Here is a 27772-nt window from a genome sequence, read left to right on the forward strand (position 1 = left end):
ATGAGAAAAACCTGTAAGTCTCTAACCTTTTTCTGCTGTGTGTCTGTTGAGGAAAAAAGAGCTAACAAATGCAACCTGAACTTTAAGTTTTCTCTTGAATGTTATTTAATATTAAAATACATATGCACTGTCTCTGAAATCCTTGTATATGGTTCTGTATTGGCTGCAGTAGGAACAGTTTAATAGCTGTAATATTTTAAACCTTATTAGAAATATATGTGAAACTGTACAATTGGATGTTTAAAAATCCAGTGTTTTGGTTACTGCAGCATTATTATTTTTGTGCTTTGAAGTGTTTTATCAGTTTGGAGTTTTTGTTGTAGATGAATGGAAGAAGAAAGTCAGTGAATCCTATGCCACAGTCACGGAGCGCTTGGAGGATGACCTGCAAATCAAGGAAAAGGAGCTGGCAGAGTTAAAGCATGTTTTCAGGTAAAATATTCTGTGAATCTGTTTATCGATTTATTTAAAATGACTATTTGTTATCAAACAGTATTTCCAGTTTCAGGTGTTTTATATGGACAGAGTTTCTCCTGTGTGGAATGCATGTTCCTTATGTCTATTTTTGGGAGTGTATTATCACAGTGCTGGGCAGAGGCCCACAGCAGAGTACCAAAATTAGTGGCTGCTGATTATTAATGCCAATATTTTACAACAAACACCTCTATTTGTAAAATAGTTAGCTCTAGTACAATGTCTGATTTTGCTGTGCACTTTTCAGTTTTGCTGATGTGTTTCTGCAGCCAGGAATATTGCTGAAGCGTACCACTGTGAGCAAACACAAAAGCAGTGGGTTCAAAGTTAGGATGGGACTGGTTTTCTCAGGACAGCACACACTCACACTCAGGCTCACCCAGCTGAGTAACACAGACCTGTTCGTTACCTGCAAAGCTCCAGTGCAGCCAACTCCCAGCTCACAGACTGGAAAGGAGCTGAGAAAAGTATTGAAACTTCTTTTTTATTGTAACCTTGTTAAATACCTGTAATGGTTGCTCCTCCCTCAGGGTGGGTTTATTGTTACACAAATCCGAGTGTTCTGCAAACTCAGGGTCACGGGTGTGCTGATAATGAATGGAAACTTCTATGGGCAGGCCAAAATTGAGATTCTCCAAAGCAATATTAACTGTAGGTGTATTTTGTTTTCAACAAATGTAATTACTTAGTGTCTGATGGATTACTAACAAATCAGTTCTGTGCTGAAGGAAACCCACAAGGCTCAATGACAAAAGCTACAGTGTCCAAGTACTGTCTCAATTAACAACCTGTAAGCAAGCACAGTGATCACTGTGATTTCATCTGTGGAGTATAAACCCACTTTTTTATAGGCTTTTCCTGGTTATTCTTTTCATTTAGCAAGATGGCCCCTGCTATATGCATGTCCTACTCACTATTTTAAAATCAATGCACATATTTTAAAAATACATCATACTTATTATTACATTAATATAGACGCTGAGTTTATATGGATTGTTTATATTTTTAAAGAGTCTTTCTTCTGATTTCCCCTAATTCAGATAAATTTAGAATGTATATATTGTGATTGCATTGCCAGATTTCTCAGAAAACAATAAATCTGGGCCACTCAACCTGATAGTAGTAAAGTATTTCTAGATTTACAGACTGTACACTGGGTATAAATTCAGCCTCGTGTCTCAAAAAAAAATACACTGAGATTTCTCTTTTAAATGTTTCCCACATGCAAGAGGCTGTGCTGAAAGATGAAAGAAATACTCATCTGTAAAATCCACTTTTCAGCTCTGATGAAGCCTTCTGCAAAGTGAACCTGAATTACCGCACGGAGAGCGGGCTCTCGCTGCTGCACCTGTGCTGCGTCTGTGGGGGTAGGTGTGGGGCACCCTGCCCCAGCATGGGTCTGCCATGGCTGGCAGAGGCCTGGGCTCTCAGGGAAACCCTCAGCTCTGTGTGTGGGGTAGGTGTGGGGCACCCTGCCCCAGCAAGGGTCTGCCATGGCTGGCAGAGGCCTGGGCTCTCAGCAGCTCTCAGCTGGGTGTGTGGGGCACGGCACCCTGCCCCAGCAAGGGTCTGCCATGGCTGGCAGAGGCCTGGGCTCTCAGGGAAACCCTCAGCTGCATGTGTGGGGCACAGCACCCTGCCCCAGCAAGGGTCTGCCATGGCTGGCACAGGCCTGGGCTCTCGGGGAAATCCTCAGCTGCGTGTGTGGGGTACGTGTGGGGCACCCTGCCCCAGCAAGGGTCTGCCATGGCTGGCACAGGCCTGGGCTCTCAGCAGCTCTCAGCTGCATGTGTGGGGCACGGCACCCTGCCCCAGCAAGGGTCTGCCATGGCTGGCACAGGCCTGGGCTCTCAGGGAAAGCCTCAGCAGCTCCCAGCTCCGTGTGTGGGGTACGTGTGGGGCACCCTGCCCCAGCAAGGGTCTGCCATGGCTGGCACAGGCCTGGGCTCTCGGGGAGCTCCTCAGCTGCATGTGTGGGGTACGTGTGGGGCCCTGCCCAGTGCAGGTCTGCCATGGCTGGCAGAGGCCTGGGCTCTCAGCAGCTCTCAGCTGCGTGTGTGGGGTAGGTGTGGGGCACCCTGCCCCAGCAAGGGTCTGCCATGGCTGGCACAGGCCTGGGCTCTCAGCAGCTCTCAGCTGCATGTGTGGGGTAGGTGTGGGGCACCCTGCCCCAGTGCAGGTCTGCCATGGCTGGCAGAGGCCTGAGCTGGCAGAGATCTGGGCTCTCAGGGAAAGCCTCAGCTGGGAGCTGCCCTGCCCGAGGCTTCAATGGAGCCCCACAAGAGCTGATCCTTCAGTCTGACCAAGGCTCTGTGCATGATGCACCATGATCCACTTCAGGTGTTCAGCTCATCCTAAACTGCTTCTGTGTGATTCGTCAATCCAAACCGATCGCAGAGCATTTCTGGCTCCACATTTCTGTCCTGGCTCAGGCTCCAGGACAGGGACCTTGATGTAGCAGCACTTTGTGGTACTTACACCACCAACTTTTCTACCGTAATGAAAATATCTGTATTTCATTTCACATTGATTAAAAGAAGAATAACTGAAATGCTCTACTGAGAAGCATCAGCTGATAGGGCTTTTCCAGATAGCACATCAGAATGCACAAGGGAGGAGGGCAAGATGTGTTCTGGGATGCTCATACAAACATACTAATGGTGGGATTTTCCAGTTGGATCCACACAGCTGCTCTGTTATCCACAAAAAAGTCATTAGTTCATGTACTTGCTTTGCTCTTGTTATACAATTTTTAGCAGATATTGGCTGAGAGAGGCAGAGACTTTTAACCTGAGGTTTCAGCTCTGCAAAGTACTGACATGCATAAATGATTTTATCAATCTTAGTTAGAGTTCGCCATGAGGAACAACCTGATCCTGCACTACTGAAAAATGAGTGGATCTTTTCTTGTCATTTTTGAGTGCAAGATCCTATCCAAAGATGGCATCTGTACATAGGAACATCAGTGCAGATGGGGCAGCTGAGAGGAAGTTTAGGAAAACACACACTTACCATTGGTTCTGTGAGCACTCAGAGAAGGGTAAAGAGCTGCTAGATCTGACATTGTCCTTGGCTACTGTCACAAGTGCTCAAAAGGCAGATGAATTTATTGAATTTATGTATTTATTCACAGTGTGTCAGAAAGGTCAGAGCAAAGCTCCTGGCCTGGACCACATTAATGGAGCCACATTAGCACTGCCCAAAATGACTGTCCTTGTGAGGATGTCCTGTGTAGGGAGAGCAGTGCTCCAGTTCTGAGATGGCAAAGGAGCTCAGTGACAGGGGAAACAGAGGTTCCAGAAGCACCTTCTGGCTCATGGAGCTCTCTGCAGCATGCTCTGCATGCTAAAGGAGGAGTTTGCTTCTCTAAGGGTAAGGGAAGCTCAGCTACCCTTACCAAACCCTCATTAAAGTGTGAACAAACAGTGAGCTGGTAGGTGGCCAGATCCACAGTTGTCCCAACCAATGAGATATTTCCATCAATCTCATCATTCTAAAGTTTCAAAATATATATTTTAGTACTTGCCTCAGGTCAGCAGTCAAGAGATTTATTTCTCTGCTTTCAAATTCACACAGGAGCTTCTTGCCTCATCTGCATGTTCTTCCCTGTAACTGTCTTTTCTCCACTTTTCTCTCTAAAGGCAACAAATCCCACATCAGAACTCTCATGCTAAAAGGGCTGCGCCCATCCAGACTAACGAGAAATGGATTTACAGCTCTGCACTTGGCAGCTTATAAGGTAAATTATTTTAAATAGAATTGATGACGGGAAATCAGAACTGAGCAACTGATTTGTCTGAACTGTCCAGATGAGCTCTCTAGTTCATTATTTCTGGTGAAAATGTAAGTTTCACATCTGTGGTGCATAGGAAAATGCCCCATAAAGATCCGATGCACAGGAATCAGCGTGTGCTTTTGCAGTGTCATCCGTGCAACTCCAGTGCAACATCCAGTGCAGCTCGAGACAGAGGAGCTGTCCAGTGCCACGGGATAAAATCAGGACAGAGACTTTTTTAACAGCCAGGCCTCAGTAGAGAGAGGAGAGAGGCCTGGTGCTGGGCAGAGCTGGCCCAGCCTCCCGTGGCACTGAGCCCCTGCGCCGCGGCTGCTCCCTCTCCATCGCAGCCAGGGCTGCGAGAGCCTGTCCCAGGAATGATGTGGGTTCATCCTGGCCTGCAGGACAACGCAGAGCTGCTGACGGCGCTGCTGCACGGCGGGGCTGACATCCAGCAGGTCGGGTACGGGGCGCTGACAGCGCTGCACGTCGCCACCATCGCCGGCCACCACAAGGTACGTGTCCCTTGGCTGTGCAGCACTCAGGTGAGTGCTGGCCTTGGCAGGTCATTCTGGCTTACTGTCTTTCAAAACAAAATTCAGAACTGGTTAAGTACAGCTGGATTTTGTTTAATTTTTTCTGCACATATCTGTGTATTTTTACACTGACCAACATGCACAAAAGGACTTAGGTCAAAGGTTGGACTTGATAGGTCTTGGAGGTCTTTTCCAGCCTTGGTGATTCTTTGATTCTGATAGTTCAGTGCAGAATGATGGTGGAACTGTTAACCTGAGCCCTGACTCTGGGATGGTCCCATTCACAGGTATTTACTGTCTCCTCTGTGGACAGTACAAAGAGGTCTTCTCTGAGCACTCTGGGGTTTCAAGCAATTTCTAAACATCTGGGCCTTCTGCCCTAAATGTCAAAGGCAGACTTGCTGTTGCTCCCTTGTCCTGAGCTCCTGCTGAGGTTATGGGCAAGTTTAGGGTGCTCACAACCCAACAGTATTAACTCAATAAGAAATAAACTGTTAGAAGTATTGAAAAGTTTCTTATTTCTTCCTTTGGAATGATCAGCTCTGTATCAGAAGAATCTCCATAAATTGAGTGGGACTCTATATATATATATATATATAAACTCATTTGGTTCATCTTCTGCTCAGGGAACCAAGGATTCATGGTCCAAGTTCTTGCTTTCCTTCTTTACATAGCTGTGAATTTTTCAGTCAGCTTAGAAGTTCCTCTGCCAGATAAACTAGCTTGTTTTGTCCACAATTTCATTAATATTCGTGGAAACATGGAATAATTTTTTCAAACCCCCTTATAAGGGTGAGTTTTTACCTCTTGCCCTTTTCCAAAAGACGAAGTCCTTATGTCTGTCTCATGGGGTTTTTGTTGGCTCCTTCTAACCTTCAGAGCGGCTTAATTAATTGTCTTTGAAGTGAAGATCATTAACTTGAGTGGTCAAAAAACTTCTGAATAAACCTTTTGTAAGAGAATTTTAAGAAAAATGGCAAAGTAAGACTATTGTGCAAGTTGTTTAAAGTATTGTTTTGAAATAACATTTGGTTGTGCAAGGAGAGGGAAGCATTAGTTCCCCTTGTTCTCCGGGCTGTGCTGGTGTGAGCCCCTCTGGGATGCTGTGGCTGCCTTAGACCAGCCCTCCCAGCTGCTTTCTCTGCAGCTTGGGAACGTCCCCTGGGTTACAAGCTTCGCCTTCACTCACCGTCAGTCTCCTGAGGATAAAAATCTTTGGGTTTTTTCCTACTTAGTTTCTGAAGTATTTCTATCCTTGCACATCCCTCCAGCATAGCCTCCTACTTGTGATGCCTATGACAGCTTTCAGTGCTTTCTAAGACTCCTTTCTTCTTTCCTAGAAAGATATCTTGTCTGAGAGACTATCAAGCCTGTCTCTGCACCCCTCTCATCATTTACACTTGAGTGGAGTTTGCTTAGTACAGCGCACAGAATTCTATTTATCAGGGGATCACAAAGCAGCAGGCACGGCTGCCATTGCTACAGCCTGGAAAATGTGTCAAAACCCATCTAATTTTATGTTCATCATCAGGGGTGGATCCACATCACTCAACACAGTTTTTTCACCTTGAAGATCCACCTTGAAAGCTTCTAGATGAATCTAAATTTTGAATTCCAGCTCCCAAAGAGTTTGAGGAGAATATGGAGTTATTAATTGGAGTTATTCACATCCCTGAATATGTTACAGCCTCACACTTCATGGCTAAATTAAAATCAGGCTAATCCAAAGACATTTCAGTCATATCAGTGTAAAAGCTTCAGGCCCAAACTTCTCTTTTCAGAGACAACAGCTACAACTTCAGTTTTATCATGGTAGTTTGCTGGAAAATGTCTTAGTAGAGTAATCATTTGAAAGCCACCAAACCATTAAATCCCTGGCCGGCTGGCCCTCTGTTCCCACCTCTGGCCCACCAAGATATTGAAAATAGACCAGACAAGGAAACACCGTGGAGGGAATCAGCTGTGTTAGCTAAATAATGGAGTGTGTTCTTTATTTAGCAGCTGAGCATATTCCCACCTATCCCCTGAGTGCCTGTTGCTGAGCTGATAGAACAGCCAGCAGAAGGATCTCAGGGGATCTTTCTTCAGATTTTTCTTATGTAGTCAAATGCTTTTTTGAAATCAGCAGCAAAACACATGTGACATTTGGCAAGGGAAATTCTGACTGTGTGTAAAGGGGGCAGGGGGATCACAGCGAGAGTGATGCAGCACTGAGGGCATTCCAGGGAGGATGCAGAACCCCCACACTTGGCAATAATCACACCTGGCCCTGCAGTGCTGCCTCCGGGAGAAATCATAGCTGATGCCATAGAAAAATAGTTAAAAATAATGGGAAATGGATTCATTTACATTTGTCAGGGCACAGACTTTGTGCAGAAAATATCTTCAGGCCTTCCTATGAAAAAAGAGTAATTGAAATTGTGTAAAGAAGCAATCCCTGTACACTGATGTTGCTTGGGAAGAGTTTGTGTTCTCAGAGCCCTCGAGAGTTGCGTGGGTTGGACTGACTGTCCTTGTTGTTGCATGTTTTATGTGATTTGGGGGTCTCAGCTGAGCGAGCAGGTGACAGAGGTGCACGGTGACAGCTGGCAGTGGCTGCCCTCCTCCAGGGGCTGTCCATGGGCAGGCACTGGTGTGAGCAGCACAGTGCAGGATGGCCCCTGCCCTGCCCTTGGTAGCCTTTCAACCCCAGCTCTTTACCCTGTCCTGACTCATGGTCCTGGTCCTTCATCATCATGACTTTCAAATCTTTGCACCCATCAAACTGGTATGCAGAATTCCTGAAGCAATCCCCAGCCCAAGCCCTCTGTGTGCCCAAGGACTCCCTCATGCTTCAAGAAAACCCCTCAGGTTGTAGAACCCAAAGGGGTTTCATTCAGCCTTCTATTTCGGCAGCTATGCAGCAAGGCATGTCCTGAGAGTTCATAGCTTTCAAAAAAAACATGGGCCTCCTGAAGGACCAAAAAAGCAGAAATTTGAAAGAAAGCACTTAGGGTTATTTATTGAAGCCAAAGAGCTCTTATGTTCTAAAATACAAAGAAATCTTTCCATGTTTGAGGATTTACCTTCACACATTTAAATTTAAAAGGATCTTTCATTTTGTGTGACTTTTTCACTTCTAAAAACTCTGGTATGTTTACAGCTCTTTGTTCATAATGGCTAGAAGAAAATTAAAGGTTGTTTGAGAATATCCAGACAGCCATTTCTGTGCCTCTTACTTAATAAATCAGATTTTTTAGTGGCACACCAGTTTTCAGTCTCATTTATAAAGCATCAGTGACATTCAGTGTTCAGTTCAAGTACTGTAAGCTAATCACTTTTATGTGCTCTGCACCTTTCTAACCTATTTGTTTGGGGCTGTTTGGCATGTTTTAAATGGGGGGTGTGAGGTCTCGAAGTGCTGTTTCACCAGCTGAGCACGTGCAATGCATGCACGGAGCATTGCAGTGCTGGTGGTGGGCAGGCTGCTGTTCCCTTGCAGGCTGTGGACATGCTGCTGCAGCACGGGGCCTACGTGAACGTGCAGGACGCCGTGTTCTTCACGCCGCTGCACATCGCTGCCTACTACGGCCACGAGCAGGTAACGGGCGCTCAGCCCTGCCCCGTGAGGGCCACTCTGGGCCTGCTCCTCTCTTGTGCTGGCTGGGCTGTGTCCATTCACCACAGGGAATGCTTTTCACAGTTAATGTGTGCTTGCTTTTGAGAATTTTAATATTCTCATAGACATGTAACTTGAAAATGAGTTTCCTATTGAATCTCTTCTCCCTGTTTTAACTTGACAGAGATGCCCATGTATAGTATTACCCAATGCACTGTTGGATCTGGTTTTCTCAAGGTTTTATTTTCATGTGATATTTTAATCAACCCTGATTAATTATTTAGGTAACCCACCTGTTACTGAAGTTTGGAGCCGATGTGAATGCGAGTGGTGAAGTTGGGGACAGACCTCTCCACCTGGCTGCTGCCAAAGGCTTTCTCAACATCACAAAGCTTTTGATGGAAGAGGGAAGCAAAGCTGATGGTAAGAAAAGATATTTAAAAATCCTCTTTAACACTGTCTTTTCTAGACGGAGTCCTAGCTTCCTAACACATACTCTTTCTATGTGTGTCTGTGTATCATCTTTGGACAACTGAAACAGGAAAACAGCAGTTGGAAAGCTTTCCTTGGTTAAGCATGCTGGTTTGTCATCTCACGTTTACTCTATTTTCAGTAATAAGTTAGAGGTAAAAAACAGGGGCAAAAAACAAACTTAGGATTAATATACAGAGGTGGCTCATTATTTAGACATTGATTCAGGTAGGGAACATGTGGCCATGTGGTGGGAATCTGTAGTCAAAGTGACTCAAATGCACAGAGAACTAGTGAACAAGGTACAGGAGAAGGATTTAAAGTCAAAATTATGCTCCAAGTAATTTAAAATAATTCATAAGGAAGTCAAAATTCCACAGAGACTGTTTACAAGGGCCTGGAGTGCCAGGACAAGGGGAATGGCTTCACACTGGCAGAGGGCAGGGTTAGATTAAACACAGGGAAAAATCCCTCCCTGTGAGGGTGGGCAGGCCCTGGCACAGGTGCCCAGAGCAGCTGTGGCTGCCCCTGGATCCCTGGAGGTGTCCACAGCCAGGCTGGACACTGGGGCTGGAGCACCTGGGGCAGAGGGAGGTGTCCCTGCCCACAGGGAGGGCCTGAAAGATCAGGGTCCCTTCTAACCCAGGCCATTCTACGATTCTGTGAAATACTGAGCAAATTCCAAATTATTTAAAGATTAATTTCTTATCCTCAGAGTAAGAGACAGAAATGTTTTTTGGGACGTAGCAGTACATTGCTTGGAAATGTACTGCTCGTTAATACATCAATTTACCAAGTTCTCTGGGAGTCCTGCCTGCAATCACACATCCTCCTCCTGCAATAAAAATGCATGGAGGGAAGCAGCACAGTCAGGTCTGTGCGTGCTGTTTTCAGAAGTGAGCTCAGGGTGTTTCAGCCTCGATGTGTATGCTCTGGGCTGAAATAATTATAATAAATGGGGGGAAAAAGAGACATTCTCTCATCATGACAAGGCAGTGGGAGGTTTGCCCTCTGTTAGAGAGTTTATTCCAAAAGGAAAGAATCTGGGGCACCATTTCAGGTCCTTTTCTTTAAACTCAAAATCTTCTGCACAGAAAAAAAGAAAAGGGAGACTGGAAGCGGGAAGCCTTTTGCTCTTAAAGTAGCACACTTTGAAACTTGCTGTAAATGCAGCAGCAGAGGAAAAGTCTTTAGTGCCCAGGAAAGAAAGGAACTGGGGAAAGAACCTGAATAAATTTGGCACTGTTCAGTGCAGACCAGTAATTGGGGTCACAAACTTGAACTGTTTCTTTTAACGCAATGTGAGCCCAAACCCACAGCAATTGCCCATCCCATAAGCAGGCAGAAGGCTCCCTGGCATGGGGAGCTCCATGACATCTGGCAGGCTCCAGCATTCCCATCTGCAGATGAAGGATCCCCCAGGGACACTCTATGCAACTGCCCTTGGAATATTTTGCTACGACTAGTAGATGCCAGCAGTTCTGTGCTGCCTGGATGTTCCCAGTTCTGTTGATGTTGTTATTGTCTTACTTTTGCTTCAAAATTGCTCTTTCTAAAAGTCATTTATAGCTCATGATTCCTTCATGGAAAGCTTTGTCAAAAGACTCAATAAACTTGCAGCTGGAAGAAAGCAGTCATGCCCCAAGTTCAGAAAATCACCTTGACAGTGCACTGCAGGTGGCACAGAGCAATGTGGGTTTGATATCCAAAAGATCACAGAAATTTCAATTTTGAACAAATGCACCCACAAATATTGTTCCAGGAGGTTTCAAAATGCATAGACGCAACACATAAAATTCTACTAAATATCCCAAACCACCCCAGACACACTGTGTTAAGGATAAAATCCTTTCTGTGGTCTTTCTCTTGGTGAACCGGCAGTGAATGCTCAGGACAATGAAGATCATGTGCCTCTGCACTTCTGCTCTCGATTTGGGCACCATGATATTGTCAAGTTCTTACTGCAAAGCAGCTTTGAGGTGCAGCCCCACGTGGTGAACATCTATGGAGATACACCTCTACACCTGTGAGTGCCTGGAGCAGCTGCTGACGGGTTTGGGGCTCTTGGGAAGGCTGGTCTTGCTAACTCCTCTGTACTGGCTTCCTCTTCAGTGCCTGTTACAATGGGAAGTTTGAAGTTGTCAAGGAAATAATTCAGCTCTCAGGAACAGAAAGTCTCACTAAAGAAAACATATTCAGTGAAACAGCTTTCCACAGGTGAGGTGTTCAAATGCCAATGTCAGTAGAGCTCCACTTACACACGAGTGCAGCACAACACCCAAAATTACCAATGTCTCACAACACCCAAAATTACAAATGTCTCACAGCACTCAGAATTACAAATGTTCACAACACTCAGAATTACCAATGTCTCACAACACTCAGAATTACAAATGTCTCCCCAGCACCCAGGTGAGGGACAGAGCAAGCCAGGAGCTACACAGGGAGGGTGAGTTTGTGTTATGAGATCCATGACAGGGTATGAAGAAAGAGGCACAACAAGGCAGTGAAAATCAGATTCACCAACACCTGATTGGACAGTGATTCCTCTCCTTGTCCAGTCTGAACAGACTGTTTGTACAACTGTGCAAAATTAGGTGATTCAGCAATAATTAGAATGTTTCTGAAACAATAAAAATGAATATGCTCTGGTGGATTAATAATGCATTTGCACATTTCTAATGATCCTTTATTACTGCATTTTTATCTCTTTGTAATTCTTTTTTGGCTACCCAAAGTACTTCTTTTATGGACTATGGAACTCACCACTCCCTTTGCTTCTGCAGCGCTTGCACCTATGGAAAGAACATAGAACTTGTCAAGTTTCTTCTTGACCAGAATGTTGTAAGCATCAATCATCAAGGGAGAGATGGACACACAGGTAACATCTCCATACTTACTGGGTATGAGGGTATATACCAGCACCACAATATTGGGAAGCCATGCGCCACCAGGATTTCCAGCACCCCAGTACCTTTCAGGCAGAGCACAGCTTTCTTGAAATATTTTTACTGGAGGCATAGAAGTGATAAGACTTCAGTGAGGAGGTATCAGGCTCATTAGGGTGTATATGAGTAACAAAACCTGGTGTAAACTGTTCCTCCTGTATTAAGGCTTCTAAGTAGTGTTACAAATCATTCTGCAAAGAGATAGGCTTCTGGAATGTAGTGTCTGAAGGGCTGCACACCTTGCTGTCCCCACTACACAGAGCTGCCTTTGTTTCCACTTGCTTTTTCTCACATAGAGTCAGTAAATGTGGTTTGCAGGTGGCAAAGTGGTGGCACATTGTGCAGAGGCAATAGACTGGTTCTTGCAACCTTAATGTTTAATTTTCACCTCTTGCCTCAGGTATTTTTTGACAACATATTTATTTATCGAGATGATCAATTTGCACTTTACAGTTGTTGCTGCAGTCCCATTGCTGTGTTCTGACAGCTGTGCTCCCCATGCTTCTCTGATGTTGCAGGATTGCACTGTGCTTGCTACCATGGCCACATTCGCCTTGTGCAGTTCTTGCTGGATAATGGAGCTGATATGAATCTTGTAGCTTGTGATCCCAGCAGGTCCAGTGGAGAAAAGGATGAGCAGACCTGTTTGATGTGGGCTTATGAGAAAGGTATTTCAATTTTCCAGTTTCTGCTACAAAACCCACAGAAGCTGTGCAGGAAGGAGAGGGCAGCATGGGAAGGAGATAACACTGACAAACAACCTGCCAATGCCTGCAGACAGAGCTCCCACCCCCTGCTCCCCAGGCACTGGCACAAAGGGTTATAAACACCAGGCCTTCAATTGTCATCTCAGATCTCTGCTAAACATTCGTTTAATCCAGCACAAACTCAAGAAGAGTTCACTGAAGACTATTGTCAATTTCCTTTGCAGGATTCCTGCAGCAGGGTTTTCCTTTGCCATGTCTTGCATTTTAGGAGTAGGTGGACTCGAGTAAATAATGTGCTTGTTTTTACTGGCAGAAATTTCCCATATTTCTACATTTAAGAATCGCAGTAGGTTTAGATTAGCATCACCATGTCTTTGCGTATTTTGTAGTCACGTTTTACATTTTTTGTAAAAATCCCTTGATTTAGTATAAATTAATTTTTTTAAGTCTTTTGAGTTACCAGCAAATCTTTGTGTTTCACTTTCCCTCCTAGGTCACGATGCAATTGTGACCCTCCTGAAGCATTACAAGAGACCTCAGGATGAATCCCCCTGCAATGAATACTCCCAGCCTGGAGGAGGTATGGGCTGAGCAATCATTTTATTCAAGGGGCCTGATCCAAAGACTGCTGAAATCTCTGGAAGTGCTCCACCCATGTCAGAGAGCTCTGGGTCAGTCCTGTCCAGCACAAATAAAATCACAGTCATGAGACTCAGCATTTTCTGACCATACTCAGATTCCTTTCAAGGCTGCAGCCATCCAGCACCCCAGTCTGCTGTGCTTGGTATAGTGACGAAAATTAACTGTATCCCAGCCCAAGCCAGCTCCCATCAGATGTGTTGGTGTGTTCATCTGAATTATCGCCCTTTATTATTAATTCTTTCTGGCATCATTGACTCATTAATTTATCAGCACCATCACTTATGTTGTCATTGAACTCCATAATTTCCCTCTGTTCTTTATTTCAGACGGTTCCTACGTGTCAGTGCCATCTCCCCTAGGGAAGATTAAAAGCATGACAAAAGGTATTTGCAATGGCAGATTGGGAAAACGTGAACTTTTGTGGTCCTTTGATCCAATGTGTTTGTCAGCCTGAGCATCCTACACAGGATTCATTATTCCTGGACTTTTTATGGTACATTGTTCTATTTCCCTGGGATAATTTTAGGAAACAATTTACTTAGCTTTGATACTCAGTATAATGACAATTCCTGTATTTGTCCTGTTTTCAATAATTTTTAAAAAATATATATATTTCTTTTTATTTCTTTGAGGAAAGGCTGTGATGTGAAATAGCACTAATGAAATACCCATTTTTCCATGAATGCAAAGTATCATTTAAATCAAACCATAGAATGTCTGAATTATCCTTATAAGAAAATTTCTGTCCAAAAATTATTTGTGTTGCTCTGAAAGAAATACAGCTGAAACATTCAGATAAATATTTTAAGATATTTTAATATATTTCCTCTTTTTTTTTTGTGGTACTTTCAATTTTCCACTTTAAATGTTCACTCTGAATGTCATCAAATCCTTGCATCCTTCACATAGCAGCATCAAAATGCTCTGTTTAGAAATAGTCTGATAAACTTTATAATAATAAACTAAAAATTTCAACAAGATAAAGACATTCGACAACTAAATTCAGTTGCAAAGTTTAGATTCCACATGTCACCAAGAGCCAGTCAGCTCTGGAATAGCATCCCCAGCCGCAGCAATGGGCACTGGCTGCACAGAAAGAAGGATGAATTCTCCATGTAAGGAATTCTGCACTGCCCTCCCATGGTACAGGCAGAGTTTGGGGATGTGGGGCAGTGCTCATGGCTGGCAGGTGCTAAAGCCAGGAGGGCCCAAGGCAGCCTGTGGCATTGCAAGGATGTGTCTGCCACTGGGCTTTGCTGTGGCAGGGAGCAGGCTTAGCAGTCAATTTACAGGGAAAAATCAGCTTTCCCAGTGCGAGAGTTCTGAATTTCAGTGCTTTTGTGCTTGGTCCTCCCCCGGCCATGTTTTACAAACAGAATGGGTGTTTCTCTTGCAGAAAAGGCTGATGTCCTCCTCCTCCGTGCTGGTTTGCCATCACACTTCCACCTGCAGCTCTCTGAGATAGAGTTCCACGAGATCATCGGCTCAGGTACCAGAAGTGAAAGGGCATTCACTTTAAATGTTTGATGTTCATAACAAACGTATTTGAGCTTATTTATTTTAAACTATTTTAGGGTCTTTTGGAAAAGTCTATAAGGGACGATGTAGAAATAAAATTGTTGCAATCAAACGGTAAGTTTATCAGACTTTTCCATCCTGCTTGGTCAATCACCTAGTTTGAAGCATTTCAAAAGCCCATACTTTATGACACCTCTGCCTTCTGCTTCCTCTCATGTCACTCCAAGCTACCGAGCCAACACCTACTGCTCCAAGTCTGATGTGGACATGTTCTGCCGCGAGGTTTCCATCCTCTGCCGACTGAACCACCCCTGTGTCATCCAGTTCGTGGGAGCCTGCCTGGATGACCCCAGCCAGTTTGCCATTGTCACCCAGTACATCTCGGGGGGATCGCTCTTCTCCCTGCTCCACGAGCAGAAGAGGTACTGCCCTCATCCACCAGCGGGCCTGCTTACAGAATTTGGAACAGCAGGGAATCTAAGCTGATGTAAATATCCATTTCAGCATAGGACAACAGGGAAAGGAGCACCCTAGAAAATGTTGAGCTTTGGTTCAGTTTATTAGGTGTACAAGGTAAACTGATAAGTCTTCACAAACTTGTTGTTGTCATTATTTTACACTATATAGATTTACTTTACATAGATTATGTAACATTATTTTGTATGTAAAACAGTTTTAAATGTTGCATGATTTACAGATCAGAATAATTTTCAACTGTCTATTAACTTCAAGTAATCTTTTATTTTATTTTACAAAATACAGAATTCTTGATCTGCAGTCTAAATTAATCATTGCTGTAGATGTGGCCAAAGGCATGGAGTACCTCCACAATCTCACACAACCCATCATACATCGGGATCTGAACAGGTCAGTTTCTGTCTCTAACCTAAAAATTTAGACAACATGAAGGCTCAAAGCCACAGGGACACTGTGCAGTGTCCTGCAACCCCAGTGTCTCATTAGCACTCAGTTAAAATTAATCTCAGGGGTTTTATACAAACCTGTACAAGTCACAATAGCTGAACTGTGGTTGTCCTGGAAGGCTGCAGTAGCTGACAGTGTTTTCCTGCATCTGTTTGTTTTCCTGAATCTCTGTTTTCCAGTGCTGAGTTTCAGCCTAACACCATCTGTCAAAGGGCACTTGGTCACATTCCCTCATCACTTCCTCTCCATCCCTTTGCTTTGTCTCTTTCACTGTAAATATTTCCCCCCAGTCACTGAGTTGGTGTGTTTCTCGGTTTGCTGAGCTCCTTTGTTACAGCTAACAAACAGCAAGCAGCTCTGATTGCTGCCCCTGGGAGCTGGGATCTTGCATGGGACTGGGCACTCATCCATCTCCTTGGTGCTGTCCCAGTGGGAGCACTGAGGCCTCAGCATCTGCAGGGAAAAGCCTGTTCTTTCTGTTCTAGCTATGGGAACAGTCCTGTGCATGTTGCAGCAACAGGGGATGAAACACTGAGCTGCACTGATTGCAAGGTTGGAGGTGAAAATGATCCTTTGCTAAAGCCAAAACATGGTCCTTTGCCCTTGAGGGCTGACAGAGCTATAGGCAGGCTGGAATGGCATCGGCACTGTGCTTTGAGCCTCCTTCACATACCTGCATCCCTGCCAGCGCTTCCAGGCCACAAACCTGGGTTGTTCCAAGGGACAGCCTTGTTCCTGAGGCAGTGGCACGAGCCAAGAGCCCCATGGCTGACTCTGCAGCCTGTGGAACTGCTCTAGGGGAGCCAAGGCTCAGACCTCACAGTGCAGCCCCATGCCTTGGTGGCTCTGAGGAGAACAATTCTGCATTGCAGGATTTTAGATAGTTATTTCCTCAAAAGAAAACCCAAACCAGTACCTTCCTAGAGAGCCAGAAAGCCCCACAGCAGCCATACAGATCATATTTGTAAGGGTCAGAAGATAATGTGCTCTGGGGCTGTTGGTGCCATTCATGTGTGCTGCTGAGAGAACTCAACTTCTGAAAGTTTAGTGCAAGAGCAGGAGTCATGTTTGCAGCATGAGTCCCAGCCAACCCACAGGCACAATTACCAGATGAAAATCTTTGCAACAGCTTAAGAGAAAGACTAAGAGTGAAATTCTGTGTTAAGTTTTGCCAGTGGCTTCACAGGAGCCTCATATTTTTTACTTTAAATTTTCGCATAACTCATAACCACCTTTGTGAATTCTGAAATCTAATGCACTGCATATAATGCATTAAATAAACCTGCAATATGGCTTGACAGAATAGAGAGGAAAATTAATCTTTCGTGTCTCTACCCTGGAAAAGGGGTTATCCTTCCATTTGAAGAATAATTGGGAGTTTTATTTTGCTTTTCAGTTCTGACAGCCATCAGAAATGGTGACATGCATCAACTTATTTCCACTTACACCATGGTGAGGGATGGCAGCCACGATGATTATAGCACTTTAATAAAAGAGAGACCATTTTATTATCCATTTAATTTAAGCCATAACAGCTGAACATGGCTGGAGGAAGCCTTTGAGCGACTGACCTGCTTTTGATGACTCTAACTATCTGTGAACACTTCTGAGAGCTGCTTGGTGAGGGAGATGAAAGAGAGGATGGCAGCCTGGTGTAATGAGGATGGAGTCTGCGACTCCTCTTTGTTGAAATATCCCTTGTGAAATCTTAAAATATCCATTGCTTTTCATTACACCCACAGCATGTTAAAGGCAGAAGGATCTTTTAATGGCCCGAATCCCTGTGAAAGGGACATGCTGAGCCTGTCACTTGCCATGGGAGAGAGAGGCCTCCGTGCCTGGCAGACCCAGCACCATGTCCTTTCACAAAGCCAGGATGATTGCACACTCCTCGTTCTTATCTCATTTTCTTCCTTCCATGGTTTCATGACGAGAACAATGCCTGCTCTCACCACTGCAATCCCTGTGTGACCTTAACAGAAGACAATTAATTTCTGATTCTGCTGAACTCAGTATTAGTCTTCTGCCAGCTCAGTTCAGCTTGGATTTTTCTTGCTGTATTTCTCAAAACACAAGCTTAAGAGTTACCTGTTTCATCTGAGGTTTTCAAATTTTCAAGTGCCACTGAGGCAATAATAGCATTTTTAAGATGTACCTTCCAAGCCTTATTTCTGTGGGGTGTATTTTTTACTTTAAAAAAGAAAAATCAGTAACTGTCGTTCTTCCTGGAGGTAGCAGACTGACAAAGCCCTCCCAGAGCCTGCTTCCTGCTCTCAGATATGCCCATCAGTGCACTCAGCACCAAGATGAGCATTTCAGCACTGTTGCTCAGATCCTGGCCCAGGAGAGGTTCAGGTTGGGCATCAGGGAGAATTTCATCACTGAAAGGGTGGCCAGGCATTGGAAGAGGCTGCCCAGGGCAGTAGTGTATTTCCCATCCCTGGAGATGTCCAAGAAACAACTGGACATGGCACTCAGTGCTCTGGGCTGGGGCAAGGTGGGGATTGGTCACAGGTTGGACTCTGTGATCTTGGGGGTCTTGGAAACTTCTTTTCCAGTCTCAAAGATTCTGTGGTTCTATGAAAGGCTGATGCATGCCATGAGGAGAAAGGGAATTTCAGTTTATTTCTCTGCTTCTCCACAAAAACTGTCAGCCTAGGTCTTCATTATGTCTTGACTTGTCAAGTTGGATTTATTCAGGTCTACACAATCCTGGAATAGATTGAAGTTGAAGCTAGGGCTCAGTGCAGTTTATTCACATTGAGACATGGTGATATTTTTTGTCCCTATTGACAGAGGCCAAATTTGAGCAAAGGCCACAGCAAAGTCTGTAGCTTTGTATGGCTTGTGTACCTGCACCTACCCTGGGGCACAGCCTTCAAGAGTCTCTCTAGTTCAGCCTTGTGTTTGAGTCATATTTTCATTTGGCATATGGTGTGGGTCTCAAAACAATTCCACGTGTCATACTAAAATCATGTCAATATTTTGATGGAAAGTACGTGTGAGAGCTAAAATCAGATCAAAGATAAATCAAGAGAGTCATGGTTACAGTTTTATGGTTAAATTTATCATCCCAAGCGTTGGGTTTAGGTGAAGGTGAAAATCTTGAAGACAGTGATTTGTGGGAGTCCTGCTTGAGAGAGCTTAAATTTCTTTCTGTCCTAAGACTGTTATCTAGTAAAATTTGTGTTCCTCACTTGACTGTTCCTGTTTGTATCCGCAGCTCTAATATAAGCAAGTTGTGCTTTTTGTTGAGACCATCAATATTACTTCCATTTTCCCTCCTCATGTAAACTCTCGTGAACTTTTTAATTTCTGTTTTTCATACACTTTTCACTCTTCTGAATTTTCCTGGCTCAGCGTTTGATAAATATCCTGAGAGCACTGTTGTGTCCACATTCCTTATGCTGTGATTTGCTCAGCCCTTCCGCAGCCCTGTGCCGTGAAGGTGTACTGACTGGGGCAGGGAAATCTTCATCCCCAGAGGTACTGGAAACCTGTGACCTAGCTAAAGCAGCAGCTTGTGGGTCCTTCCCCAAGTTTCCATTTTGTTTGAAACCCTGAGTTTTTGTTGCTGATTTCTAAAAGTCTCTCTGGATTTGTTGCATACAACTCAAAGGTTGGCTTGCCCTCTCAGGGGTAATGTGTACTTTCTAACAGTAAATATGAGGCATACCTATAGACATTTAGCTATCTGAGGAGGTGATTTGAGCTCAAATGTTTAGCTAGGACCCGAAAACTATAGCATTTTCACCATCTTTAAGATGCTATCAAACAATTACCTATGGTTTTTTTTCCCCAGTCACAATATTCTCCTGTATGAGGATGGTCATGCAGTAGTTGCTGATTTTGGAGGTAAGAAGTTTTTATGAAACACTTATAAATTAACCCCAAATACTCTAAAACTAAACATGTGCTTTCTGAGGGGGCACATAGAAATCCCTGTGGAATTGCACTTAAGGTAGGACTTTTGTATAGTAGGTGTAATGGCCTGAGAGTAATTCTTTTTCTTGCTCTGTTTCAGAATCTCGATTTCTGCAATCCCTGGATGAAGACAACATGACAAAACAACCTGGGGTTTGTTTCTTTTGTTTCTTGTTTTGTTCCACATAATTAATATCAAACAGGCAGGCAAACACAGTTTAGGAGAAGAAGACATTGGAAATACCTTTATTGGAATAGATGGACAGGTGTAGTATTAAATCTCTCTCAATGTTTCTCTGTCTTGGTTTTATTTTTTTCCTCTGTCTTCAATAACAGAGATGAGGGAATATATAACATCTGCAGCAGAAAACAATGCTTTATAAGGCTATCTTTGGAGCTCTATTGCTCCAATTCCTTACTAAAGAGTTATTTTTAATCCACTCTTCCCTACTCACATGCTGTTGGCAGGTGGTTCCTTTTTCTAACAGCTACTCAGCACTGGTTCCCTTATTTCACAGTTCTTTTCTTCACAGCAGCCTGCTGCTCACAGTCAGATTTACAAGACAGCTGTTCTCTCCGTGGGTTTGCGTCCAGATGTGTGCTGTGTGTCACTCCATGGCCAGGAATGTTCACATTATCCCAGCTGTAACGCGGGCCGGGGTGGGTGATGGCATGGAATGGAGGGGGCAGTGCCAGAGGATGGTGGTGCTGCCCCAGGCCTTGGCAAGCAGCTCGTTAACACTCAGTAGTGGCACTCACTGTGTGGGTGGAGGGTAGGGAGCACAAGGGCTCTCAAAATCCACCCTGAACCCATTACTCCAGAGAGAGATGAGTTGCTTGTGAAGCAGCCTCAGAACTGGGGGTCTGCAGGGAGCAGCAAGACCCCAAGAGAGCAGGCTCCAGTCCAATGCAGCTATTGCCAGCTTTTACTTCTGCCAGCTGGAGCAGTGGTTAATTCCCATCATATGGCATATGTGCATATATCTCTCAGACCACGTGATGTGGTCTCTGGACCTTGAGCCTGGGGTTCTGCTTTTATTCTCACCCTACTGTGATGTTTTAAGAAACATCTATGGCTCTATGGACCTGAGAGAGCCCCAAGCTAATGCAGGTACATATCATGCACTGTAACACACTGACTGGATCTTGCAAGCCAGGTGAAAGCTTTTCCTGGCAGATTACCAATTATTTTATGGAGTGATGGAGGCAGGAAATAAGGAAACAAAGGAAAACAAGCATACAAATAGAGGAATAGGTGCTTGTTTGAGGAGGCAAACACTGCTAATGTGTGATTGCTGTTTCCTGGTGTGCAGAACCTGCGCTGGATGGCCCCTGAGGTGTTCACCCAGTGCACAAGGTACACCATCAAAGCTGATGTCTTCAGCTACGCTCTGTGCCTCTGGGAGCTGTTAACGGGGGAAATTCCCTTTGCTCACCTGAAACCAGGTAACGTGCTCAATGAATTAATGTTTTAAATTTCGCTGAAGTCGAGAAGTAGCTGCACAGTGTAATTTTAACCTATACCATGCTGAAGTGTGCTATTAAGTGCTGAGATATGGCATTTGGAGAAGAGCACAGAACTATCCTATCTAGGTCTAGGACTAGCAACAAGACACTGACTACAGAGTGCCTGTCTCTCACATGAATATTGGGATTGCAGAGCCATTCTCTGGTACATCTCCTTGGTGTGCCTCAGAACAGCATCCACAAACCAGGGGTAAAGGGGGGTGTGCAACAGCAGAGCAACATTTCCAGGGCTGCACTTTGCACTCCTGAGATTCTGACCCCTGGGTGTCTGACAAGAGCTCTTAGGGGACATGAGTGCTGCAGGACATGGTCAGAGCCAGCATGGGTAAGGAGGGAGGGTTCAGCCCCTGTGCCAGTGAGACCCTCACTGCTGTCTGACCTGTGACAGAGGTGGGCCTGGGGCCATGGCATGGGCATCCCAGTCTGCTCTTGGTCTGATGGAAAAAGCCTCCTTTAACCTCCAGCCTCCATCCAGCCTTTATTCCTTGGTTGGATGGCTCAGCAGTAGGTTCCCACACCTGATGGGTGTCTCAGTGGTGGGCAGGGGTGTTCCTGGGGTGGGTGTCACTGTAGGGCTGTGTCTCACTGGCGGGCAGGGGTGTTCCTGGGGTGACCCCATGTGCTGATGGTTGTTGTCTCTGGCTGTCCCGTGCAGCGGCAGCAGCAGCAGACATGGCTTATCACCATATCCGCCCCCCCATCGGCTACTCCATCCCCAAGCCCATCTCTGCCTTGCTGATAAGGGGCTGGAACGCCTGTCCTGAGGTGAGTGTCCCCTGCAGAGGGAAAATGGGCACTTTGATGCCCCCAAAATCACAGTTGCTGTGGGAAGGGTCACTGCAGAAAGCCCCCAGGCAGTCAATGGGGTGTGTCAGGAAATACAGGAGAGTTGGTGAATTGAGAAGGAAAGTAAATTAACATCTAGCCTTCCAACAAAACTTAATTAATCACGTAATGCTGATTATGACTTGAGCTGTTCCAGAATGAGTAGAAAATTCCTTGCTGCTCAGATTTTTGTAAGCAATGGTTAATGACAGCATGTAACACACATTCATTTTAAATTCATTAATAAGGTGTCATATGAAAGTGCTGACTTAGGCAGGCAATGAGATGGGTACAGTCCCTGTGTCTTGTCACCATTCCCACAGCCAGTCAGCTCCTATAAGGAGAAACCATCTTTTCAGAGTCCCAGCACAGTTTGTTACCCATCAGTGTGACTCCAATGTCACTTCATCTTTAGAGCTTCAGGACAGAACTATAAATCTATTGATGGCTCAATCAGCCCATGGATGGCCAGAACTTTGCACAAGATGTGAGGGAAAACTTGCCAAAATTATCTTTATTAAGGGTTTTTTGCTACCGTTCTTTATTAGGCTCTATTTTGCTTTACTAAAAGTGTTTTGCTACCATTTGTTATGGAAAAATGGTGAGTTTTGGCGCTCAACGAGTGTTCTCAAGTAAAATTCCCCACAAGGTCTGCTCAGTTTAAAGGAAAGAAAGGGAGTGGGGGTTTTGCTGGATGACCATGACATGCCTCCAAGTTAGAAAATGTATCCTTTTATTTATCTTTCATTTCATTCAAGGCTCATCCCAGCTGAAAACTAGTTCCCATGTGCCATGTCCCTGTTTCTGTTTATCAGGTAGTTGAACATCTGTTTCCCAGAAACTTTTGACAGCAGCTGGTTCCAAAGGCAAACTGGTGATTAGAAGATTAGCAGCATCTCCTGAGAAGCCTTTTTCATTGGCTAATTGGATTTGTGAGCTTTAATTAGAGCTAGAGAATTTGCCATAAGGCCTAGGGCTGAGCTCTGTAAAGAAGTAAACATTTAGTTTTATTAAGTGCAACTCTCATGGACAAGGGAGGGAGGAGGATGGCCACACAGGCAGGCTGGCCAGGAACTCATCCACTGCTCATCTCTGCTGTTGCTGTGTCTGAAATCCTGTTCATGGCCAGAGAGAAAGTCAACCTAAAGAGCAGAGCCAATAATTTATTGATAGTTTATTTGTGATCTAGTCATCATTAGCTCAAATCTAATTGTTACAGAAAGAGAGATCAATTGCAGTTAAAGTTCATATGCACACACGTCTTCATGTTGTAGCTCAGCACTGAACTTGCAGATTTCAGATTCCCAAACAGACTGACAGAGCTATGCCATGAAATTCAGAGAGGGGGAGTGATGGGGAGGGGAAGTATGGCTCATCCCTTCCCCGTGTGTCAATCTAATCCCATCAGATCTGTCCCCTTCCATTTTTAACCCAGCTCTGGTTTTCCTGTTGTGTTCACAGGGGAGACCAGAGTTTTCAGAAGTTGTCACAAAGTTAGAGGAGTGTCTGTGCAATATTGAGGTAAGGACCTGGCTGCCAGCAGGGGAGGTCTGTGTGTGTGCGAGCAGATGGGAGTGCCAGTGGGCACAGGGACAGTGGCAGCAGCCGGGGACAGCGATGGCTTTGGAGCGGCTGGAAAAGTCCAGGGAAAAGTGGGATGCAACTTTTGAGAGAGATGACGAAGGACTTGTAAATATGCCATAATGGTACCTTTATTTTTTTTATTTTTTTTTAAATCCAGTTAATGTCTCCAGCCTCCAGCAACAGCAGCGGGTCCCTGTCTCCCTCGTCCTCCTCGGACTGCCTGGTGGCCCGGGGTGGCCCTGGCCGCAGCCACGTGGCCGCGCTGCGCACCCGCTTCGAGCTGGAGTACGCCGTGAACGCGCGGGCCTGCGCGGCCTGGGCACAGGGGTGGGTACAGGACACCCTGCCTGGGCATGGGGTGGGTACGGGACACCCGGGCTGGGCATGGGGTGGGTACGGGACACCCTGCCTGGGCACAGGGGTGGGTACAGGACACCCGGCCTGGGCACAGGGGTGGGTATGGAACACCGCGGGCATGCGGTGGGTACAGAACCCCGGCTCTGCGGTATGGACATGCTGGGACAGGTGAGGCACTGCTGGCAGGGGTGGAGGACAGGCTGCCTGGCACAGTGCCTGCCCAGGTAGGCCCCTTGGGAGGGCAGCGGGGCAAGGTGGAAATGCCTGGGCTGAGTGGGAGGGACACCTGCCTGGGCATGGGGTGGGTACAGAACACCTGCGAGCACAGGCGGAGACACTGTGGGCATGGGGTGACAGAACTGTGGCATGGTGGGATGGACACCCTGCCTGGGCATGGAGTGGGTACAGGACAACCCTGTGCACAGGGTGGGTATGATCCAGACTCGGCTGCCTGCACAGGTGGATGGAACCAACACCCGGGGCACAGTGGTGGGTACAGAACCACCAGGCTCTGCAGGCTCCCCTGACATGACTGAAGGACAGAAGCAGGCAGTGCTGCTGGCAGGTGGCGTGGCAGGACCAGGAGAGAGCACTGGACCTGTGCCATCAGCTTGTCCATCCCAGAGCGTAGGCTGCCATTGGGAGGGCAGCGGGGCAAGGTAAAAGTGTCCTTGCTGAGAAGGGAAGGGACAGGTGGACTGACAGAAAGACAGAATCCAGAGCCTTGCAGCAGCTACAGAGGCAGGAGACAACTACGTAAGGAAGAGCTTGACAGAAGTTTGTGGCAGTCAGCATTGCTGGGGCTGGTTCTACCAGGGTACAGCCTAAAAGCTGGGTATCACTCATTTCATGACTACAGAACAGTAAGAACGCCTGATATTTTTAAGGTAGGGACACACATGGGATCTACATTATTGTACCATTAAGAACTGGTTTCAAGGGCAAACATAGCAACTCCCATCTCTAGGATCAGGGATGAACCACATGTTAGCAGGACAGTGGTTTTGTCCATGACTGGAAGATAATTCCACCATCTTCTTTGCCTGAGAAACATATTTGCAAGAACCTTATAGCAGTGACACATAAAATACATGTCAATGACCCTGGACTGATGTCAGGAATTGTTTCCAAGATGGCAATCCAGAGACAGTTGTGAAGCCCCAAATGGAGTATTTGAGGGCAGTTACTCTGAGAAGGTGACTGTGTGCCAGTAAGCCCTGGGGGTCATGGTCTCACTTCATGACTTATTCTTGCTTTTTGTTTACTGCACTGCTGTGGCCAGGCCCCACGCTGATGTCTCATGGTCTTTCCTTCCACTCTGGAAAAAAAGTTCTCATGGTCTGGAGATGTGCCATCATCAATCTTACAAACTGACACCTCCTGTTTAAATTGCAGCAGTGGGCAGCCCCCCTCTCAGGGCCTGTCTCTGGATGACATGAGGAGGACCTTCCAGTACCCACCTGTGGACAAGAACGGTGAGCTGCTGCAGAGTGCTGCCGGGGCGTGGGGCAGGCTGCCGTGCTGGCACTGCGGGGCAGGGCTGGGGAGCACTGTGTGCCAGCTGCAGGGACCCTCTCTGCTCTGCAGGCTACGTGTCGGACCCCTTGAGCACCATGAGGTTCCACTCCTGCAGCAGCAGCTTGGAGGACAGCAGCTGAGGGAGGGAGCCCGGCATCACCGCGGAGCCCTGAGTGTCACACTGCCATCCCTGGGCTGAACAGCTTTGGTGTTGATGACAAATGTCCCTGTCCTGAATTCTGCTTTTGCATCTCCCTCAGCTGACCACCCCGTGCCCTGCAGCACCAACTCTGACCGTGGGGCATTGAAAAAGAGAAGAGAGGCAGGGCAGCAGAAGTTGAACTCTTCCTCTAGAAGCAATTACAGAGTTAATCACGCTGATATTTTCTGGGGTCTTTTTTTCAAAGTAACAAAAGTTATCTGCAATACTGTCTGTGTGGCCAAGGCAGAGCTGCCTTCCTGGCTGAGCAGGAATCAGTATTTCCCATTGATGGCAGGGTTCTGTGATGTGATTGAGGATGTTGTTTCTCTGCAGCCATGATCCCTGAAGCAGGCCTGCAAAGAGGCCTCAAGCAGTGTGACAGACATGAGCTATGACTGCATGGTGGGCTCTGACAATGGCACACCTGCCATTACTTCAATAGTGCTGAAGCAATAAAAATGGGGAAGATTTCAGTAAGTAAAGCTTAGAGGTCGTTTTCCATTTGTTCTGTTTCACTTGCTGAAAAGTTGAATGGGAGGAAGCTGTTACAGCTCTGTCACAGCTCTCCCAGCAATGCCCCGTCAGTGGTTACCACTGCTCCACTGGGCTCAGGTGCTGTTCCATTTACAGCAGCAGCTGCTGGGACAGTAGAAACGCCACAGTAAATACGCAGGAAAGCCTGGGAGGGGCTCAGCAGGACCCTGCTGGACCCTGTCTGCAATCTCCAGGAAGTCACGAGATTCCCATGGAAGGGGCTGAACAAGAGGAACGATAAAGCTCCAGCAAACCACAACACCACAACATCCAGATTTGTCTACAACAGGAGGAAATCTGTTGTATTTTTTCTAGGAGTACAAGCAAGGTTGGCAGTTTGCATGCTGTGAGGGAAGAGGGGCAGAGCAGAAGCGAGAAGCTGCATCTGGGATGCTGATGAAAATTGCCTACCTGACTCTAATTGGCCAGATGATCTGCTCCACATGGCTGAGCTACAGAAGCACAGGCAGGGAAGAGGCTGATGAAAGAGGGTGGGTAGAGATAAGGTCTCATTCCTTGGTCTTTGCATTGGCCAGAAACACCATTGGTGCAGAAAGGATCCACTGTCATATCTGAAACATCAGTTCCAGCACAGATTGTTTTTCAACAGGTATCTTACAAATATCTCTGCATTCTTTTTCCCTTGCTTAAAGTAACCAGGCAGTGACTGCATTCAGTGACTGGGCCTGAAAACCAGAAACTAAACTGGATTAGAAAAACAAAAGTGGAGCAAGGAAGCAGACTTCATGGGCATTAATACCTCTGTGTACTCACTGATACCTGAGCTGCTGGTGTCATCCCTGAGCACCTTCTCAGAACATGTCAGAGGGGAGCACAGGGAAACAACAACAACAAAAAAATCAGAATGCAAAACTTTTTTTAGTTTAAAAGCTCTTTAAAAAGACAAGTGCTTGCAACTAATTTTAATACTAATTAAAATTACTGGTTCCTTGAAGGATACAATGTCTTAGTTAATTGCTCTCTATAGCAGAAAATCAGGCTCGGAGGGAAAACGTGTTTCATAGGAGTGATCACTTAGTGAAACAAACAAAAACTCTGAAATATGTAAATGAGTAGAACATGTTCCACAGCAGTTTGTGAGAGTGCAAGTAGCCTGTGCTGTTCCCAGAGAAGCCCTAGCACTCCAAAATATTTACCAAGAATGAGATGCTCAGAGGATTCTTACCCTGTTTTGGAGACCTGCCAGTGCCTGGCAGCTGTAGTGATATTTTAAATTGTTTAACATATCAGCAATAGGTGATCTAGATTAAAACAATCTGGCGTCCAACCAGACAAGGGTTTGGACAGCAGCCAGAAGTGAGCCCAGCAGCAGGTCCCAACATTCCCCATCATGGCACAGCACAGCCAGGACAGCACAGGACAGCCAGGACAGCACAGCCAGGACAGCACAGAACAGCCAGGACAGCACAGGACAGCACAGCCAGGACAGCACAGGACAGCCAGGACAGCACAGGACAGCACAGCCAGGACAGCACAGCACAGCACAGCCAGGACAGCACAGGACAGCACAGCACAGCACAGGAAGCCAGCACAGCACAGCACAGCCAGGACAGCACAGCACAGAACAGCCAGGACAGCACAGCACAGCACAGGACAGCACAGCACAGCCAGGACAGCACAGCACAGCACAGCACAGCCAGCATAGGACAGCACAGCACAGGACAGGACAGCACAGAACAGCACAGCC

The 27772-nt window shown here is 45.9% G+C and overlaps 1 protein-coding gene across 1 annotated transcript; it reads left to right on the top strand.

Annotated features, from left to right (window-relative positions):
• Positions 1-26081, top strand: TNNI3K (TNNI3 interacting kinase). The gene is made up of 25 exons (XM_064719170.1): positions 1-13; positions 324-432; positions 1756-1841; positions 4116-4213; positions 4654-4764; positions 8267-8365; positions 8668-8806; positions 10736-10880; positions 10967-11071; positions 11641-11735; positions 12321-12470; positions 13003-13089; positions 13478-13534; positions 14548-14640; positions 14726-14783; positions 14897-15091; positions 15432-15536; positions 19396-19448; positions 19618-19670; positions 20831-20963; positions 21700-21809; positions 23331-23390; positions 23611-23780; positions 25206-25285; positions 25398-26081. The coding sequence occupies exons 1-25, from the start codon at positions 1-3 to the stop codon at positions 25466-25468; spliced, it is 2475 nt and encodes an 824-aa protein (XP_064575240.1). The 3' UTR covers positions 25469-26081.
• Positions 26082-27772: the final 1691 nt, after the last annotated feature.

Source organism: Zonotrichia leucophrys, chromosome 8, assembly GCF_028769735.1.
Source record: "Zonotrichia leucophrys gambelii isolate GWCS_2022_RI chromosome 8, RI_Zleu_2.0, whole genome shotgun sequence".
NCBI lineage: Eukaryota > Metazoa > Chordata > Aves > Passeriformes > Passerellidae > Zonotrichia > Zonotrichia leucophrys.